Source organism: Neoarius graeffei, chromosome 10, assembly GCF_027579695.1.
Source record: "Neoarius graeffei isolate fNeoGra1 chromosome 10, fNeoGra1.pri, whole genome shotgun sequence".
Lineage (NCBI taxonomy): Eukaryota > Metazoa > Chordata > Actinopteri > Siluriformes > Ariidae > Neoarius > Neoarius graeffei.
In genome coordinates, this window is record NC_083578.1 from 36,711,191 (window position 1) to 36,733,097 (window position 21,907).

Sequence of the window (21,907 nt, forward strand, 5' to 3'; positions counted from 1 at the left end):
GGAAAGCTGCTGTGCTGAGGTTTTTTAAATGTTTCCACATAGTGCTCCTAATAGGAGCATAATGCGGAGGTGTTTTTTTTCTCTCATCTCGCATTGCTCTGCCTCTCCTCCCCTGAGCTTTGCTCTGTTGACTCGTCTTGTCTGAGAGACCCTTTCTGCATTGTTCTTCAAATCAAAATTCATGGATTTGATAAACTGGTCTCTTCACGCAATTGACAGTCCTTCTACAAAAACAAGCTGATCTTGGTGCACGTCTTACCTTTTTGGATGATCCACGGCTACCTGGCCCGCCCACGCTGGATACTACTCTGACCCCCATCCCAGGTTGCTCTTCCTGGTCTACGGTGGCTGGTGGTAGGACTCGCTGCTCTCCTCCTCCAGTCTCGGCTTGCCAGGCCGGGATTGCTGTGGAGTTAGATCTCAACAACTCTTTTGCTCCTCTCGCAGATCTCCCCACGTCGCCTGCCCCACGGCGGAGTGGATTTGAACGTCCGGAGGACCAGGATCGAGAGACGTGCCCCTCGTCCATACTGCCTGCTTTCCTGCCGGGACGACCAGCTCTTTCCTCACCGCCGCGTCAACATGGAGTCCGTAAGGCTACCTCCAAGCGAAACAGGTCTCCAGGCAGCGACGTTTCAAGTCCTGTGCATGGCTCTGATAAGTGGCTCAGAGTCTCTTCATCTCCAACGGTGGCTGCATCAGTTGCTACGGTTTCCCTCTCTCCGACGGTCTGTATTGGCCGACGCTCCTCGGGTCCGTCTGACAGTCTGTCTGTTGCTCCGTTGCCTCCAGCGAGCAGTACCCTTGTCGACTCTGCCGACACTGACTGTTTTCAACTTCCTCCTTACACTACTATCCACTTTAACCGTGATATTCTGTGTAATCCTGAAATTCTCATTGTTGGTGATTCGATTGTCAGAGACCTAATTATTCCTAGTGCTATCACTTACTGTATCTCAGGGGGAAGGGTTATTGACATTTCTCAACTCATTCCCTCACTACTTGACCGACATCCTTCCATCAACATTGTCATTGTCCACGTGGGAACAAATGACGTCATGGCCAGAACCTCTATCAAGCTTCAGGACGAGCTGGAAACTTTATGTCTCACCATAGAAAGTCACAGAAAACGCTGTATCATGTCTGGCCCGATCCCATTCAATTCCAGTCACTCTGAACGTTTCAGCAGGTTGTACAGTCTCCATACCTGGCTAAAGAATTTCTGCAGTGCAGCTGGTCACGATTATATTGCTAATTTTGATATATTCTGGACAAAATCTAGTCTTTATCGATCTGATGGTGTGCACCCAAATAAACTGGGTCTCCTACAGTTAACCACTAACTTTATTCAGTTTATTGCTTTCAGTACACCTTGACATGCATCACAGCATGACCCAATTCAGTTCATAAATACACCTAGCTCTAGTATGGGTCCTGCTGATTCTTGTTGCTCTTCCTCTCCTGTTTTACCACTTGGGGATCAATCTGCACTGGTAAAGTGTAGTTCCCCTCATCACCTGCAGATGGCCCTTCTAAATATCAGATCGCTCCGTAATAAAACATTTCTGGTAAATGACATTATCACGTCCCATAAGTTAAACTGTATTTTTCTTACTGAAACATGGCTTGATTCCTCAGGTAATTATGAACTTCTTGAGGCATCACCATCTGACTTTTCTTTTGCACACTGCTCTCATTCACATCAGAAAGGGGGAGGTGTAGCAGCCCTTTTTTCTCATATGCTACCCTGTAAGACTGTTTCTTTTGGTACTTTCCCTGCTTTTGAATATTTAGCTCTGAGACAATCTAACAATTTTCTTATAGTCACAGTCTATCATCCACCACAGTATAGAGTGGGTTTTATTTCTGAGTTTGAGGATTTTTTATCTAATATCGTGACAAGGTATGATTGTATTCTTATCTCTGGTGACTTTAATATTCATGTTGATAACATGGCTGACTCTTTTGCGATTCAGTTCATAGATCTGTTGACATCTTTTGAGTTCATACAACATATTTCTGCTCCTACTCACAGCCACGGCCACACCTTAGACCTGGTTATTTCAAAAGGCCTAGAAATCTCTATAAATGGCACCTTAGATGTTGGTTTTTCTGACCACCTCTGTATATTTTTCAGTGTTTCCTGGCCGACGACTAGATATGTATCTGGTGTGAAAACACTCTTAAGGCGCAGGATTAGGGAAGACACCTCAGATAAATTTATTATGACTTTTAATGCTGCTCGGTCATGTGACCTCAGCCAGGTATATGTTATGCCAACTCCTATCTCTCCTATGGGTTCTGTATGTGACTCTGCTGTATCCCCCTGTTGTGACACCTTAGTCAATTCTTTCAACTCTTCTGTCACACGTATTATGGACAGCATTGCGCCATTGCAAATTAAGACTATTTCAGGTAAACGTAGGTCACCCTGGAGAACATCACAGAATATCAGCACCTTTAAAAGAACCTGCCGCTTTTATGAACGAAAATGGCGTAAATCTAAACTGCAGGCTGATTTTGTAAATTATAAGAATCATATTCTTATGTATAACGGTGAACTTAAAAAAGCTCGAAGGCAGTACTTCTCTCAGATTATTGCTGAAAATTCAAATAACTCTAAAATACTGTTCAATATTATTGATAAACTTATCAACCCTCCACTTACGATTCCCACAGAACTTCATTCTGTAGAGAAGTGTAATGAGTTTGCAACCTTTTTTAGTGAAAAAATTTTAACTATCAGGAGCAATATCAAGATACCTTCTCATACTGATGCCAGTTACCTTTCTCCAAGCCGATCTCTGCTTGTTAGCTCAGCCTGTCTCCCCAGTTTTACTCCTATTCATCAAGGTGAGTTAGGAGAGATAGTTCAACAGCTAGGTTCTGCTACCTGCTCACTTGATCCGTTACCTACCAAGCTGCTCAAACAGGTTTTCAGTTGTTTAGCTAGTGACATTCTCAATATTGTTAATACGTCTCTCCTATCTGGTACTTTCCCTTCTTGTCTTAAACATGCGTTGGTTACTCCTCTACTAAAAAAACATACCCTTGATCCCTTGGCTTGTGAAAGTTATAGGCCCATTTCTAACCTACCTTTTTTAGGTAAAATTCTTGAGAAGATTGTTTACAAGCAGCTTTACTCTTATCTGTCTCATAACACTCTCTTCGATGCCTATCAGTCTGGATTCCGTGTGAATCATAGTACAGAGACTGCTTTGGTCAGAGTTATAAACGATTTCAAAATTGCCACTGATAACCATAAAGTATCTGTTCTTGTGCTTCTTGATTTAAGTGCTGCGTTTGATACTGTGGATCACATTATTTTAATTCAACGCCTGCAAGATCTAATTGGCATTCGCGGTACAGCTCTTGCCTGGATCTCTTCTTACTTAAATGGGAGCTCTTTTTCTGTCACTATTAACAATTTCTGTTCTGACACTATGGACATCTCTTATGGGGTACCTCAGGGGTCAATCCTTGGCCCTCTGCTTTTTAATTTATACATGTTACCACTTGGGTCTATCATCCGGCGCCATAATATTTCGTATCATTCATATGCAGATGACACCCAACTTTACATTTCTTTTTCCCCTGACGACCCCAGTCCAGTAAATTATCTAATTAGTTGTATATCTGACATTAAAAACTGGATGGCTCAGAATTTTCTGTTGTTAAACAACAGCAAGACTGAGATTTTAGTTGTAGGCCCTAAGGCTCGCAGAGAACATCTTTGTACCTTTTTTACCCCCCTTCTGGTAAAACCTTGTGATGATGTCAGAAATCTGGGTGTGACCCTCGATTCCGATCTTAATTTTGAAAAACATATATCTCTTATTACTAAGACAGCCTTTTATCACCTGAGAAATATCTCTAAGGTACGTGGCTTCCTGTCTTTTCAGGATTCTGAAAAGTTAGTACATGCTTTTATTTTCAGTCGCCTTGACTATTGTAACTCCCTGTATGCTGGGCTTACCAAACAGGCGTTTAACAAACTCCAGCTGATTCAAAACGCAGCTGCCAGAACACTTACAAGAACATCTAAATTTGACCATATCACTCCGATTCTGAAATCACTTCACTGGCTCCCTGTAAAACAAAGAATCCAGTTCAAAATACTTCTGATCACTTTTAAAGCAGTAAATGGCCTAGCCCCAACCTATATCTCTGACATTATCCCTCACTATTATCCAACTCGTTCTCTCAGGTCATCTAGTCAAAGTCTTTTATCTGTCCCCAGAATTAACACAAACATGGCTCACGGTGCTTTTAGTTATTGTGCCCCAACGCTTTGGAATTCCCTTCCCTTGGAATTAAGGTCAGCTCAGTCTACTCCCTCTTTTAAAAAGGCTCTTAAAACGTATTTATTTTCACAAGCTTTTGGTTGAGTTGACATTGTTTTACCCTGTTGAGTTGACATTGTTTTACCCTGTTTTTTTCTATTGAGCTGACATTGTTTTACCCTGTTTACATTGTTTTATGACGTTTTAGTGTCATTATTTTATTACTTTGGGGCTTTTATTATGGCAAAGTGTCTTTTTTTTATATATTTTTATATTTTATTTATATATGTTTAGTGCTGTTTTTAATCTTATCTTATTCTTTTCTTCTTTTACAGCACATTGAGTCTGTGTTAGCCACATGAAATGTGCTATATAAATAAAATTGACTTGACTTGACACAATCTTCTCAACGAGAAGCCTGGGTTCGGGGGAACCAGCCTGTCCTGCCGGAACGTTCGCAGGTGGATATATGATGGACACTTGGGAGAAGTGTCGTGTCGTGTGCCTGGCGGTTCTTTCTGTGGAGGACATTGAAGATATTTACCTATTCGGAACCATGATCACAGGACTTTTGCTGATTGGACTAGGCATTGCCCTGGTGTATCGAGGAAATCAGAAAACGGTGACAGCTGTTCAAAGCCCCGTAAAGCTGCCTGACATGACTGAAGCGGTGGGCAGAGCTGTCAGCACTCAGACTGTGACTATTTAAAAACTTGAGCTGCTCGGTGGATTCCATATTGGAGAAGTTGATGGCTTTGCAGAGAGATATGGATCATTTTAGTGACCAGAATGGACGAGCGGGGTAGTCTGCCACGTCTACCTGTTTCAAGCCTAAACAAATTCCAATCTTATCTTCAGCTCTCCCAGCCAGCACTGCCTCAAGGTCGTTGCGGGAGCAACAATCTTCCCCTGAAGATCACTGCAGTTAGACTCTCTCTCTCTGTATTTCCTATTATTCCCTACTACTGCACCATTCCTGTGTTTTGTTTGTTTGTTCGTTTTGTGTGTACGCTTTTATCTGTGTTGTACTATGAAAGCTAAGTGGTACCGGAGTCAAATTCCTCATGTGTGTTCACACACCTGGCAATAAAAGTGTTTCTGATTCTGATGTAAGTGACCCTGTAGTTAACAATATAACTGTATCAGATCAGCAATTAGAATGTTTTGGTCCCCTTAGAGAAATCGAATTACTTTCATTAATTACCGCATCAAAAGCCTCAACTTGTGTACTAGATCCCTTACCTACAGGTCTATTCAAACAGATAATACCTGAAGTAATTGAACTGCTTCTAAAAATAATAAATTCTTCTCCTAGGATTGGCTATGTACCCAAATCCTTTAAACTAGCAGTTATCAAACCCCTGATTAAAAAAACCTGACCTTGATCCCTGTCAGTTGTCCAATTATTGGCCAATATCAAACCTCCCCTTTATCTCCAAGATCCTTGAAAAAGCTGGGGCACAGCAGTTATGCTCATATTTACATAGGAATAACATCCATGAAATGTGTCAGTCAGGATTTAGACCCCATCATAGCACAGAGACAGCTCTGGTTAAAGTAGTAAACGACCTTCTGATCAGGGCTGTGTCTCGCTGCTTGTGTTGCTTGACCTCAGTGCAGCATTTGATACCATCGATCATTCCATTCCTCTGGATAGACTAGAAAATGTTGTGGAACTTAAGGGAACTGCCCTCTCCTGGCTCAGGTCTTATTTAACTGATCGCTATCAATATGTTGATTTAAATGGTGATTTTTCTAGACATACTGAGGTACAGTTTGGTGTTCCACAAGGTTCGGTCTTGGGTTCACTGCTTTTTTCTTTATATATGTTACCTCTGGGTGATATTATTCGTAAACATTGTGGATGTTCCATAACTAGTTTCCACTGTTATGATGATGACACACAGTTGTATGTTTCTGCAAAACCAGACGAGAGACACCAGCTTAATAGAATTGAGGAATGTGTAAAGGACATTAGACACTGGATGCTTATTAACTTCCTTCTGCTTAATTCTGACAAGACTGAAGTACTTGTACTAGGACCACATGCAGTTAAAAGTAAGTTTTCTGATTACAGAGTAACTCTGGATGGCCTCTCTGTTTCTTCACGTGCAGCAGTAAAAGACCTCGGGATGATTATTGACCCCAGTCTTTCATTTGAAACTCACATTGATAACATTACCCGGATAGCTTTCTTTCATCTCAAAAATATTGCTAAGATAAGAAATTTAATGTCACTACATGACGCAGAAAAAACTAGTTCATGCTTTTGTTACCTCCAGGTTGGATTATTGTAATGCCTTACTGTCTGGAAGTTCCAATAAGTGCATAAACAAGCTCCAGTGAGTTCAAAATGCAGCAGCAAGAGTCCTTACTAGAACTAAAGAATATGACCACATCACCCCTGTCTTATCCACACTGCATTGGCTCCCAATCAAATTTCTTATTGATTATGAAATACTACTAATGACCTTTAAAGCACTGAATGGTCTCGCACCACAGTACCTGAGCAAACTTCTGGTCCTTTATGACCCGCCACACCTACTTAGATCAAAAGGTGCAGGCTATCTGCTGGTACCTCATATAGTGAAGGCGACATCAGGGGGCAGAGCCTTTTCTTACGAAGCCCCACAGTTATGGAACAGCCTTCCAAGTAGTGTTTGGGAATCAGACAGTTTCAGCATTTAAGTCTAGGCTTAAAATGCGAGGCTTTTTTTTCCCTCTCCTTTCCTCCCTTCTCTTTCTCTCTGCCTCTCTCTACTTCACTCATCCCTGTTCTGCCTGGGCCCCATGGGTGGCTCGGGCAGTCCAGTCCTGTCGGGTTGCCATGTGGGACCGGTGTTGGTCGGTGCTGTGGGGTATTCGTGGGTTCTGGGCCCCCGCCGCGCACTCACCCTTTGCGCACACACACATACCTCTTCCTGGCAATACGCAACACGCCTTATTCCCTTTTAAATGCACTACACATTAGATTGCATACATCATACATCTACCAATAACAAGAACAACAAATAGACTAGGGCAAGCGAGGCGTGTATGCAGATGCCTCTGCAGGTGTTTCACTGCACACCTCGCTTCTTTTAATGCTAACACAATTTAGAGGAGGCATACCGTATGAGTACGCAGGGTTGTTGCGGTGTGCAGGGGGAAATCTGGGCAGAGACTCACCCTGCGCGCACACTTCTTTTAATGCAATACATTAGAGAAAGCCCACAATATAGCCATTTACATTCTTACATAGGACAAATATGGCGTGTTGCGTGATGGTCTGGAGTCGAGGTGTGGTGGGTCGTGGGGGGGGGGGGTGCTGGGGGCCCTGGGCCATGGGCTGGTTAGCACGCAGGCCTTCCCTCTGCCGTCTCATTGTGGTATATCTTGTGTGGGGGCGGGACGACACCGTGGTCATACTTGGGTGCCCAGGCAATCTGTATAATCAGTCAGTTAATCAAATTATTCCTATTCTTATCCCTATTCTTATTTCTCTTATTATTATCCTACATAAAGATAATAATACTCATTTCCTTTGAAACCCTCCTTCTCTGCGATCTAGCCTCCATCTCCCCGGTCCAACAGTAAGTCAGTACTACTCCTTATATACACTCACACACACATACACGTACATCTCCATATACACATTATTCCTCACTGTTAATTTTGGTTTTTCACTCAATTTTAAATTCGGTGTTGTGTTTGAATTCTGGTTTTTTGTGTAGTTGTATTGTGATTGTTTTGTATAATTGTACTGTATACGAATTAAAAAAAAAGTCTAGGCTGAAAACATATCTGTTTAATCAAGCCTTTTGTTAATGGTATTTATGAGGTAAAGGTGTAGATCTGGAGGGTCCTCAGACATAGAGTGTTTTAGTAAACTGAGATGTATGGATGCTGTCAGTCCCCCACTCGCTTCCTCACTCGAGTTTGTTGACGGTGTAGTGGCTGGCTGCTTTATGTCCCGGGGTGCCCTCATGCCTGTGTTACCTTTTGGCTCTCCCCTTTTAGTTGTGCTGTCATAGTTAGTTTTGCCAGAGTCCCTGCTTGTACTCAGCGCAAAATGTATACTCTTCCTACTTATTCGGGTGACATTGGGCGTACCTAACAGCCTGTGTTTTCTCTCTCTTCCCCCCCCATCTGTTCCTCTGAGTTACATTTCAATCCTGAGATCAAGATGCTGACCTCTTCTGCTCCTCAGACCTGCCTGATCCATCCTGATGCTCTATGTCTCGGAGTCTCATCACATCACTCCTGTGGAGGACGGCCCCATATTGACAGTTGAAAGTCACACTTGGAAGATGCTCTGGACACTTACAGTAATGCTTTTATGGCTGAGGACTACAATTGACTTGCTAACTTGAGGACTGCAGTTGTCATGAACAGTTTTGCACTCAAATTTCCATCAATGAAGGGTTATAACATCAACAAAACTGACCTCATGTTAAAACTGTTAATGTTATAGTCATGTTGTCTGTTGGTGCCCAAATGAGGATGGGTTCCCTTTTGAGTCTGGTTCCTCTCGAGGTTTCTTCCTCATGTCATCTGAAGGAGTTTTTCCTTGCCACCATTGCCACAGGCTTGCTCATTGGGGATAGGTTAGGGATAAAATTAGCTCATGTTTAAAGTCTTTTAAATTGTGGTCTCCCCAGAAAATTTTGGAAAAAGGGAGCCCATTTGGTGTCACCTGGTGACTTTCAGGAGCATTTTATAGCGGTACTGACACAGTCACTTTTTACTGTTAACATGGTTGAACATAGCTGTCAACCCCAAAATGAAAAAAGAAGTGAGAAAGCCAGGATCCAGGGGCTGCAGGCCCCAGTCAGGTCCAGGGCAAAGCCCCCGTGGGGGGGGGGCCTTAGCCAAAAATGATCTTGCCAACTTTAAGAGGGGATTGGTGGCCTTCGGATGAATATTTAATTTTCACCTTCTTGTGACTATTAATAAAAAAAAATAAATTAATTTTAAAAAAGGCTTCATGAGGACACCACAAGTATGGAAAATAAAAATAAAAACCAATGCCAGGTAAACAATAACACATTTCAACATGATCATGAAGTGAATGATGTGCAATGATTACATTTCAAAAAGCTTTCACCACAAAACTACATATGCATGTAGGAAAAAAGGAAGCACAATTTGTGTTGCCACCAAGTCATTCCTAAATCAAGGTTTTAACTCAGTAAAAGTGCATGTGTTTGCAATTTTTTGCAGCAGAGTTTGAGGTTTATTTTGTCCTTTATTAAATGAAAGTGTCAATAAATAATTATATCATTGCAAAAAATTATCTGAATATAACACAAGCTGAGTAAATTTAATATTCTATCCTATGTATTAAATATCATTTATAAAATATTTATTCATTAGAGTTTATAATCTCATCTCATCTCATTATCTCTAGCTGCTTTATCCTTCTACAGGGTCGCAGGCAAGCTGGAGCCTATCCCAGCTGACTACGGGCGAAAGGCGGGGTACACCCTGGACAAGTCGCCAGGTCATCACAGGGCTGACACATAGACACAGACAACCATTCACACTCACATTCACACCTACGGTCAATTTAGAGTCACCAGTTAACCTAACCTGCATGTCTTTGGACTGTGGGGGAAACCGGAGCACCCGGAGGAAACCCACGCGGACACGGGGAGAACATGCAAACTCCGCACAGAAAGGCCCTCGCCGGCCCCGGGGCTCGAACCCAGGACCTTCTTGCTGTGAGGCGACAGCGCTAACCACTATGCCACCGTGCCGCCCAGAGTTTATAATATTAAACAAATTATTAGAAAGATAATATTAAAGGAATATAAAAGTAGTGAATTACTCCAAGTAATACCATCACCAAAAATCCCAAAACCATTATGACAATGATATATTAACAACTTCCAATTATATAGTTATAGATTTATACATTTATGTGCTTGTTTTTTATTTCCTATCACCAACACAGACTAGCTAAGCTACTACTGTAACAATAATAAACATACCAAACACAGCAAAGTTCCTGCTAAAAAAAGTTATATGGCAATACATTTTTGATAACATCTGTGGGACAGTTCAAAATAAGCTATTATTTTACTTCAACTTACTGTAGCAACTTTGCAAATAGATCTAGTTGAGCTTAGATTAACTGAAACAAAGCATGGTTAACTTTTTTCAAACACGATAAAATATAAAAAAAATATACCTTCTCACTGACAGAAGTGTGTGCTGCAAACACAGTCAAGAGTGATCCTGATGACGATCTCGCTTTTTCAAGATCTTTGTGAGACTTTCTTTGCATGTGAAGTTCAATATCTCGAAGGTCTTGGGCCAAGTTTACATTAGACCGTATCTGTCTCGTTTTCTTCGCGGATGCACTGTCCGTTTACATTAAAATGCCTGGAAATGCCGGGAAACGGGAATCCGCCAGCGTCCACGTATTCAATCCAGATCGTGTCTGGTCCGGTGCTGTGTAAAAATTAAGAATACGCGGATACGCGGATACGCTGTGCTGAGCTCTAGCTGGCGTCGTCATTGGACAACGTCACTGTGACATCCACCTTCCTGATTCGCTGGCGTTGGTCATGTGACGCGACTGCTGAAAAACGGCGCGGACTTCCGCCTTGTATCACCTTTCATTAAAGAGTATAAAAGTATGAAAATACTGCAAATACTGATGCAAATACTGCCCATTGTGTAGTTATGATTGTCTTTAGGCTTGCCATCCTTCCATTTGCAAGTGGTAAGTGACGCGCATACCCGATATGCACTGAGAGCACACACACAGCGGTTCAGTCCCGAATTACTGCTCGTGCACTTCACTCGCGCGCTCTGTGAGCTGCGCAGGGCCGGAGTGCGCACCCTCCAGAGGGCACTCGCTGTTCAGGGCGGAGTGATTTGGAGCGCAGGATGCCTGCGGAGCCGAGCGTATCCGTGTATTGGCGTTGCTGTGTGCAGGCGAATCATGTATTGGTGTTGCTGTGTGCATGTTAACCGTTTTAAAAACGTTAATCTGATGATCCGCTGATACGGTCTAATGTAAACCCCACCTTGGTGTTTACAACTGATACTCCTGTTGCAAACAGTGCATCAGAAATGGTGCTTGCTTGCTGAATCAGCGATAACGCATGGATAGATTTTGGTCCAGTTGGAATTAAACTTCATATCATACTTAGCTGCACCTTGATACTTGGAAATTTTCTGTTTTTTAGAACTTGGAGGGCCCTCTGATCCAGAATCGCTGTCACTCATTTTTGCCAGGTGTCTTTCCAACCGGTAATGTGGAAATGATGAAGACAAAGTAAGACATGATTTCGTTGGTCAACTTCCTGCAGTCAACCAATCATGAACGCATACATATCACCTTCACTGCTTGATTCAGTGCAAAAAATCGTGAGTCTCACGGCAAAGTTGTGAGAGTTGACGGCAGTTTTCAGCGAGTGTCGGAGCAAAAAAAAAAAAAAAGTGTGTCGGCAAATTTAGAGGGTGCGGCATGAAATTGAAGCGTGTCAGCCCCGACACGCAAAAGCACTCTGAGGAGAACACTGATTTTATATATATATATATATATATATATATATATATATATATAAAATATATATAATATATATTTATATATATATTATATATATATATTTATATATATAAACACAGTGTTTATATGATGGTAAAACAGCCATTGGGAAATATGTCCACAAAATTGACAGTCAGATTTACTTTGCAGGTCCTGATTAAATAATAAAAAGGTTACAAACTCAAGAAAATATCACTGTTGTAGGTTACTGAGGAGTGCCTTTAAAAGGCCTGCAGTTGTGTTAGGTAACAATATTATGACTTAATTGAGAGCATAATCGCACACACACACACAGACACAAATATTCTTACCGCTTCATAATCTGGATCTCCAAACACCATCTTTCCTTATTCTTAGCACTCAGTTCTTGACGACACTGCTTTAGAGCAATCTGATCACATGTGTCCTGCACAAGCATTCATAAACACGTACACAGAAGCAATGGGAAACAAAGAAACACAAACAGAAATTTGTTTAAAAATCACACACCAACCATATATATTTTTATTATTGCCCTAACAGTCGACATGGGCATTTCCTGGTGAGCTGCTTGATGTATATTTCAGTATTCAATAAATATAAATTTGTTCCAGAATTAGTTTCTCTATATAATTCTATTAGTGATGTACTGGAATGAAAATTCATGACCCAAAATCAGAATTCAAAACAATATATACCACAACTAAAACAAATGTTGCAGATAAAATAAAAAAAAAAAAATCTCCTTAATTTGGTCGTCTACCAATTCCCACCTACCAGCTATCTAGCTGTCCCTGACTATAGGACAGCTACCAACTAGGGAAAGGCTAACGTATATTTCACTGAAGACACATGAACCAGCCAAACAGCATCTTCTCAAACTGATACCCATGCTGCTTCACAGGGTAGTGTAATGAACAGGGAGGAATGTGTTAACTGGTATCTTGCACATCTACAATTTCTCATTTCTGTGACTGTTTGAAGTGGTTTAATAAATATAATATGGACACGTTAAATATCCATTTTGACTGTCAGATTATGTATATGATTATTGTACATGATCATATGAAATTTGTTAATCCACCAAGATTTGCACTCCTACAATCTGTGTCAGTTCTTCTGTATATTATCTACTTTGTTAGTCTGAAAGTATTTGAAATAAGATCAAGTTAATTCTGTAGTCAGCTGAACAAGCCTGCTGGGAAATTTTTTTTTTGGGGGGGAGGGGAATGTTCTTTCTCATTTTAATGGACATTGAAAACTTTATCATATTCTCTGAAGTTGAGAGGTGTGTGACAGACTTGTTTGATCCCACACCTGTCTTCTCCCAAAATAATTTGTCCCACAGGTTTTTGTTGTTGTCCTTAAAATTGTAGGATTATTTTGTACCTTCAAGATTACTGTTTAGTATGCTGTAGAGCTTTAAAATGTATTTAGATTTGTTTCTGTGGCCATGGATATCTTTGTGCCAGGCTCTCTGTGATACAAGGGTCAACAGGTCAAATTGTGGAATGTGTTTTTGTTTGCCACAAAGGTGTATTAATCTGCAACAAACACTTTTCGAAGATCATTGAGAAATTATGTTGTATTACTTAGCCTGAATTTATGATTATTTACTGAGGGGTTTTTCTGTTGCTAGGCTCCAATAAGCTGAGCCTAGGAACAATTTATGAGTTGAAATAGTTAGGGGAGCTTGTGTGTAACTACAACTGTGGTTTTTCTTTACCACTGATTATCATCGTGGAGCACTCAACTAGAAAACACAGACTTGCTACTGTTAAAAGCTTTGGATGTCATATGGTGAAAGTTACGATTGGGCCTGTGTATTTTCAAACTTAGCCAGTGTGTGCTTTAGCCAATGAGAAGCTTGGATTGGGCAGTCAATCAGAAGTTTGTGTTCAAACAAAGAAAAGTTATTTTACAATAATTTTAATTGGAGCCACCATTTTGTTTTGGGGCAGTTCTAGGGAGGTACTTTGTACTGGGACACGGTGTTTAAAATTATTGGCCTCTCTGGATGATTTTCAGTGTATTCTAGATAACACTCAGTGCTTGCCTTGTTTCTACACAGTAAAAGTGCTTTAAAGTAACTTTTTTCATGTAATTGTATTTTTGGCTACTTTTGTGGTTCAGACTTCCATGTCAAAAGCTAATGGCCCGGTCACACCACCCGAACTTTGCTGGAGCGTTCCTTGAACGGTAGGGAGGGGGGGCCGAATTTCGACAACGCTCGTCACCGCGCACAAAATGGGAAAAAAATCGAAAACACGGGCGTTGGCTTAGCGGTGCACCGCTGAAGCCGGCGTTGCTTTAGCGTTGGTTTAGCGGTAGCGAGCGGTAGCGAGCGTTGGTTTAGCGGTGACGCGAGCGTTGGTATAGCGGCGTTCTGCGCATGCGGGCTTTGGCTCGGCGGGGGTATAAAGTTGGTTTAGCACCAATCATAGCAAGTCTCTCAGCATACATGGTGATACAGTTTTACTGTAACTTTGAGCAAATTCAATATAGATGAGGTCTGAACTCAATGGCAGCTCGATTCCAAATGAGCTCCTGGTCCATTTCTCCCCGTATTTATAGCCAAATTCTGGTCCCGCTCCGACACCTCTATACCAACGCCAAACCAAAGTTCATTGCCGCCATGGATAGCTGCTTCAACGCCCGACACCATTCCAGCAACCCCGTGTCCGCTCGTAAAACGCTTACAACCGCTCCACCGAAGTTTGTGCAACGTTTAATCGCCGCCCGGGCAACGCTGGCGAAGCAGCGGTGGTCCAGCGTTCAACATTTCTCCGTTGGCCTAGTGGACCCAAGCGTCCACGAACTTGCGTCTAGCGGTGCCAAACTTTGACTGGGTGTTGGTGGAGCAGGGGTGAACTTTGCTGGGGCGGAAAATTGCCCCCTCCTCACCGCTCGCAATATTTTGTGCAGCTCAAAACTTTCGGAGCGGTAGGAGGGCCCCTCGAGAAACATCAGCGGTGGCCGAGCGTATACGGCGTTGCTTTAACGGGGGCCAACTTTTGTTAAACGGTGGTGAACGGTTACGAGCGGTGATGAATTTTTTTCACTGCTCCAGGAACGCTCCAGCAAAGTTCGGGCGGTGTGACCGGGCCATAAATTAAATTTAAACTAGAGACACATTTCCACAGGAAGATGTGAATGTGACTGTTCTGCCATGCAAAAAAAGAGAATGAGTCTATCTTTCCAAAAGCTGTATACAAGAACACTGTGGTACAAGACGGATGATTTGAATTTGGATTGGAGTCAATATCTCAAACTGCTGGAGAAGAAGCACGGTGAAAAGTGGTCTGAATAAAACTAAAGATGCAGTTCCATGAGAAAATGTGAATGTGACTGCAATGGAAACATCGTTCAGCCACTGCATACCGTAACCGGTGAGATTATTAGCATTCGGCTGTTGTACAACTGTACAGTACAGCGGGCTACTAATACCCACATGGAGCAGGCACGGGAATTAAAGCAGTGCATAGGCAATTGTGACCTAACTTATGAACAAACTATAAAAGAACATTATCACGGCATGACCATACAACCACACAACATCAGAGCAGCATCTCCTCAGCAGTAGCAATATGCATCTCCAGCACTGATGCCAATGCAAAGGAAATTGGCAACTGACAGCACGGGAAGTGAATCAATCTAAATACTTAGAGAGGAGGAATCAATCTAAATACTAGTGCATCTCAAACAATTGGAATATCATGAAAAAATTCTCCATCCAAAAAAATTCTCCACTGATTCTCCAAAAAATGTATCTATTATCAACAAAATGGATTAATCTTAAAGCTCATTTTTGTAGGATTAATACTTTATTTATATGAGTTTTATAAGCCTGTCCCCAAGAACTAAGACCATATGTTAAATAAGGTTGAATCAGAGAGCGATATAATGTCATAAGGGTATGTAGTGGAATAAAATGTCTAAGCTTGGCCAAAAGGCCGACAACCTTGCTTATTTTGTTGCAAATAAAATCAATATGAGGCTTCCAAGAAAGATTGTCATCGATTATTAAACCCAAATATTTGACATACTGTGGCAGCGGGGGCGTGGTCTAGCATCGGTCTGTGACAGGAGGGCGGAGTCAGGGAAGTTAAGTGGCAGAATCACTACACCTGTTGTTAATTGATGTGTTTGTGTGTCTTCCCAGTGACCGCGCCCTTCTTAAGGAGAGAGAGTGAGAGCAGAAGGACTCTCTCCACAACCAGACGGCTGATGTGTGCGCGTGTGTCTGAGTTTGCATCTGAAAAGAGCAAAATAAGAGAGAGTTTTGTTAAACAGTTCTGTCCTGCCGTCCTTCTGTGCTCCACCCACCTACGTGGACTGTTACAGTGGTGCCGAAACCTGGGACACCGAGCACAGAAGACAACAGCCCCATGGAGTCCTCCACCTTCGCTGACCTGATCCACGCCCTCGCCACGGCCCAACAGAGCCAACACCAGGCGCTGCTCGCCCTCCAAAAGGAGCAAGAACAACGGTTCAAGACCCTGGTGCTGACGCAACAGGAAGATCGTCAGGCGTTCCGGCACCTCCTCGCGTCGGCGGGGTCCACCAACTCCACCGCCGCGGGCCCTTCCACCCTCACCCTCACGAAGATGGGCCCGCAGGATGACCCCGAGGCATTCTTCACGCTCTTTGAGCAGGTAGCAGAGACCTCGGGGTGGCCGGTGGAACAGCGCGCGGCGCGCCTCCTCCCCCTGCTAATGGGAGAGGCGCAGCAGGCCGCGCTACAGCTCCCCGCCGACCGCCGGCTGGCCTACGCGGACCTTCGCTGGGCCGTCCTCCAGCGGGTGGGACGCACCCCGGAGCAACAACATCAGCGTTTCCGCGCTCTGCGCTTGGAGGAAGTCGGCCGGCCGTTCGCGTTTGGCCAGCAACTCCGGGACGCCTGCTGGCAGTGGTTGAGGGCCAACAGCTGCGACACCGAGGGACTCATCGACCAGGTGGTACTGGAACAGTTCGTCACGTGTCTACCAGCGGGAACCGCAGAGTGGGTCCAGTGCCACCGCCCGGCGTCGCTAGATCAGGCAATCGAGCTGGCGGAGGATCATCTGGCGGCTGTCCCGACGGCAGGACAGCAGACGACCTCTTCTCTTCTCTCCTCTCTCTCTCTCTCCCCTCCTCCTGTGTCTTCTCCTCGCCCCATTCCCCCACCGCGGAGACGGGGGCCGGCGCCACCTCAGCCAGCCCGCCGCACCCACGGTGCCCTTCCGTGTCTCCCTTCTGTGTCTGTCTCTCCCCCCCCCTCAGGTAAGTGAGCCCCAGAGCACTAGCGCAGAGAGGAAGCCCGGGCCGGTTTGCTGGCGCTGCGGGGAACCGGGCCACCTCCAACAGCAGTGCTCGATAATGGAGGTGGGCGCGGTGGTTCGGATCCCCAACGCGCCAGGAGCCGCCCTCGATCGGGCCGGAGCATATCACATACCGGTGAGTATCCAAGGGGATACATATCAGGCGTTGGTGGATTCTGGCTGTAATCAGACCTCAATCCACCAAAACCTGGTGCAAGACGAGGCATTGAGGGGAGCACAATTGGTGAAGGTGTTGTGTGTGCACAGGGATGTTCACCGCTACCCTTTAGTGTCGGTCCACATTATTTTCAGAGGGGAAAAATTTATAGTGAAGGTGGCGGTTAATCCTCGCCTTACCCACTCTTTAATTTTGGGGACTGATTGGCCGGGATTTCGGGGTTTAATGACACACTTAGTCAAGAGTGGGTCCTGCCATTTGACAGGGGGAGGTCCCGGTGTCACTTTGGCGGGAGCAGCTGTCACAGAGCCGTCTACATCATCTCCGCGCCAGAGTGAGGAGCCGCCGGCTCCTCCTCTCTCTATTGGGGAATCCCTCGCGGATTTCCCATTAGAGCAATCGCGAGACGAGACTCTGCGGCATGCTTTTGACCAAGTGAGAGTAATCGATGGTCAAACGCTCCAGCCGAACACCACCCCGTCCTTCCCCTACTTCACGATTATGAAGGATAGATTATACCGAGTGACGCAGGACACTCAAACGAAAGAGCGAGTCACGCAGCTTTTAATTCCGAAGAGCCGCCGGGAATTGGTATTCCAGGCGGCTCACTTTAATCCCATGGCTGGACACTTAGGGCAGGATAAAACACTAGCCCGAATAATGGCCCGATTCTATTGGCCGGGGATTCGCAGCGATGTCCGTAGGTGGTGTACGGCATGCCGCGAATGCCAGTTAGTAAATCCAGCGGCCATTCCAAAAGCGCCTTTGCGCCCTCTACTGTTAATCGAGACCCCGTTCGAAAGAATTGGGATGGATCTCATCAGGCCATTAGATCGGTCAACACGAGGGTACCGCTTTATATTAGTTCTGGTGGACTATGCAACGCGATACCCGGAAGCAGTGCCTCTTCGCAATATCTCAGCACGCAGTATTGCGGAGGCGCTCTTCCGCGTCATCTCCCGAGTTGGAATCCCGAAAGAGATTCTGACTGATCAAGGCACCTCGTTTATGTCACGAACACTGAATGAACTGTACGGGTTATTAGGTATTAAGCCGATCCGCACCAGCGTTTATCACCCACAAACGGACGGCTTAGTGGAACGGTTTAATCGCACCCTTAAAAACATAATTAAGAAATTTGTAAGTGAGGACGCGCGTAACTGGGATAAATGGCTCGAACCCTTGCTCTTTGCAGTGCGAGAGGTCCCCCAAGCCTCCACGGGGTTCTCCCCATTTGAATTATTATATGGGCGTAAGCCGCACGGCATTTTAGACGTGCTGCGAGAAAATTGGGAGGAGGGACCTTCACCAAGCAAAAATGAAATTCAATACGTTATTGACCTGCGCGCAAAACTCCACACACTCACACAACTAACCCAGGAGAATTTGCGGCAGGCCCAAGAACGGCAAACCCGCCTGTACGACAAGGGTACGCGCCTTAGAGAGTTTGCACCGGGAGAGAAAGTACTCGTACTGTTGCCCACATCGAGCTCTAAATTAGTCACCAAGTGGCAAGGACCCTTTGAGGTCACACGGCGAGTCGGGGATGTCGACTATGAGGTGAAGCGAACGGACAGGGGTGGGGCACTACAGATTTACCACCTCAACCTACTCAAACTCTGGAACGAGGAGGTCCCCGTGGCGTTGGTGTCAGTGGTTCCAGAGAAGGCGGAACTGGGGCCGGAGGTTCAAAAAGGAACATTAGCATCACGTCCCTCTCCGGTCCCCTGTGGAGACCACCTCTCCCCGACCCGACTCGCGGAGGTTGCCCAGTTGCAGACCGAGTTTTTGGATGTGTTCTCACCCCTGCCCGGCCGCACTAACCTCATAGAGCACCACATTGAGACGCCCCCGGGGGTGGTAGTACGTAGCCGCCCTTACAGGTTACCCGAACATAAGAAAAAGGTGGTTCGGGAAGAACTTGAGGCCATGCTCGAAATGGGCATTGTCGAGGAGTCCCATAGTGACTGGAGCAGCCCGGTGGTCTTGGTACCCAAGGCCGACGGGTCGGTCCGGTTCTGTGTGGACTATAGAAAAGTCAACGCGGTGTCTAAATTCGATGCGTACCCAATGCCTCGTATTGATGAGTTGCTCGATCGGCTAGGCACGGCTCATTTTTACTCGACACTGGATTTAACAAAGGGTTATTGGCAGATCCCCTTGACTCCATTATCCTGTGAAAAAACGGCCTTTTCCACACCGTTCGGCTTACACCAATTCATCACACTTCCTTTTGGGCTGTTTGGGGCGCCTGCTACATTTCAGCGGCTGATGGACAGGGTCCTCCGCCCCCACGCCGCCTATGCAGCCGCGTACTTGGACGAAATCATTATTTATAGTAATGACTGGCCGCGGCACCTACAACACCTGAGGGCCGTCCTTAGGCTACGTTTACACTAGACCGTATCTGTCTCGTTTTCTTCGCGGATGCACTGTCCGTTTACATTAACCCCCCTGAAAAAGCGGGGAAACGGGAATCCGCCAGCGTCCACGTATTCAATCTAGATCGTATCAGCTCCGGTGCTGTGTAAACATTGAGAATACGCGAATACGCTGTGCTGAGCTCTAGCTGGCGTCTCATTGGACAACGTCACTGTGACATCCACCTTCCTGATTCGCTGGCGTTGGTCATGTGACGCGACTGCTGAAAAACGGCGCAGACTTCCGCCTTGTATCACCTTTCATTAAAGAGTATAAAAGTATGAAAATACTGCAAATACTGATGCAAATACTGCCCATTGTGTAGTTATGATTGTCTTTAGGCTTGCCATCCTTCCACTTGCAAGTAATAAGTGATATGCGCTGGGATCTCACACACAGCGGCTCAGTCCCGAATCGTGGCTTGTTCACTTCACTCGCGCGCTCTGTGAGCTGCGCAGGGCCGGAGTGCACACCCTCCAGAGGGCACTCGCTGTTCAGGGCGGAGTGATTTGGAGCGCAGGATGCCTGCGGAGCCGAGCGTATCCGCGTATTGGTGTTGCTGTGTGCACGGCTAACGGTTTTAGTGTAAACGTGAATCGTTTTAAGAACGTTAATCTGATGATCTGCTGATTCGACGTAATGTAAACGTAGCCTTAGGTCGCTGAGGCGGGCGGGTCTCACGGCCAACCCGAAGAAGTGTGCTATTGGGCGGCTGGAAGTACGGTATCTGGGCTTCCACTTGGGCAACGGGCAGGTGCGTCCCCAAATTAACAAGACTGCAGCGATTGCAGCCTGCCCGAGGCCCAAGACCAAAAAGGGGGTGAGACAGTTCCTGGGGCTGGCTGGCTATTATCGTAGGTTTATACCTAATTATTCGGACGTCACCAGCCCGCTGACTGATCTGACTAAAAAGGGGGCACCAGATCTGGTCCAGTGGACGGAGCAATGCCAGCGGGCTTTTTCTAAGGTTAAGGCTGCACTGTGTGGGGGGCCACTTTTCTCTCCCCTTTATGTTGCAGACGGATGCGTCGGACAGAGGGCTGTGGGCTGTTTTGTCCCAGCAGGTGGAGGGGGAGGATTGCCCCGTCTTGTACATTAGCCGCAAGCTGTCAGTGCGTGAGGGGCGCTACAGTACCATCGAGAAGGACTGCCTGGTGATCAAGTGGGCGGTCCTCGCCCTCCGGTACTACCTGCTGGGATGCCCTTTCACCCTTTGTTCGGACCACGCACCCCTCCAGTGGCTCCACTGCATGAAGGATGCCAATGCGCGGATCACCCGTTGGTATCTGGCACTCCAACCCTTTAACTTCAAGGTGATCCACAGGCCGGGGGCGCAGATGGTCGTGGCGGACTTCCTCTCCCGTCGGGGGGGGGGGGAGGGAGGGAGTCGGCTGCAGGCCGGACGGCTGCCTGGCCTGAGTCGGGCGGTGGGGGTATGTGGCAGCGGGGGCGTGGTCTAGCATCGGTCTGTGACAGGAGGGCGGAGTCAGGGAAGTTAAGTGGCAGAATCACTACACCTGTTGTTAATTGATGTGTTTGTGTGTCTTCCCAGTGACCGCGCCCTTCTTAAGGAGAGAGAGTGAGAGCAGAAGGACTCTCTCCACAACCAGACGGCTGATGTGTGTGCGTGTGTCTGAGTTTGCATCTGAAAAGAGCAAAATAAAAGAGAGTTTTGTTAAACAGTTCTGTCCTGCCGTCCTTCTGTGCTCCACCCACCTACGTGGACTGTTACACATACTTTTTACGTTCAAGTGAAACAAGTTTGCTTTGAGACACTGTTTTGAGAGTATGTTATGCACAACCTGTCAACCTCGATTACAATTTCCTATCTCTGTATTGGCCTAATTTAAATGTTTTAAAGTAACTATTTTTTTTACTAAAATGAATGACTAAAACTGGACTAAAACCCTTTTAGTTTTCGTCGACTAAAACTAGACCAAAACTATCAAGGATGGAATTGACTAAAATGTGACTAAAACTAATAAGCATTTCAACCAAAAGACTAAGACTAAAACTAAATCAAAAATGGCTGCCAAAAACAACACTGATACTTTGAATTATCTCTGGATGATTCAGAAGTGAAACATTCATTCTCCATTGTTTAGGTTGTTTTTCGTTCGCTAAATTTATTCACATAACCACTGGACCATGATCTGATATTGTTATGGGTTCAATATGGCAGTCTATAACTTTATAGGCATCTCTT

General features: G+C 45.2%; 1 protein-coding gene across 3 annotated transcripts in view; it reads right to left on the reverse strand.

The window, feature by feature from the left end:
* The window catches only part of ikbkb (inhibitor of nuclear factor kappa B kinase subunit beta), a 270,093-nt gene that overhangs the window by 182,544 nt on the left and 65,642 nt on the right, over positions 1 to 21,907 (reverse strand). For all 3 annotated transcript variants that reach the window (XM_060931748.1, XM_060931749.1, XM_060931750.1), the window contains exon 3: positions 12,135 to 12,229. In XM_060931748.1, the coding sequence (XP_060787731.1) occupies positions 12,135 to 12,229 (95 nt within the window). The remainder of the gene's footprint in view (positions 1 to 12,134; positions 12,230 to 21,907) is intronic.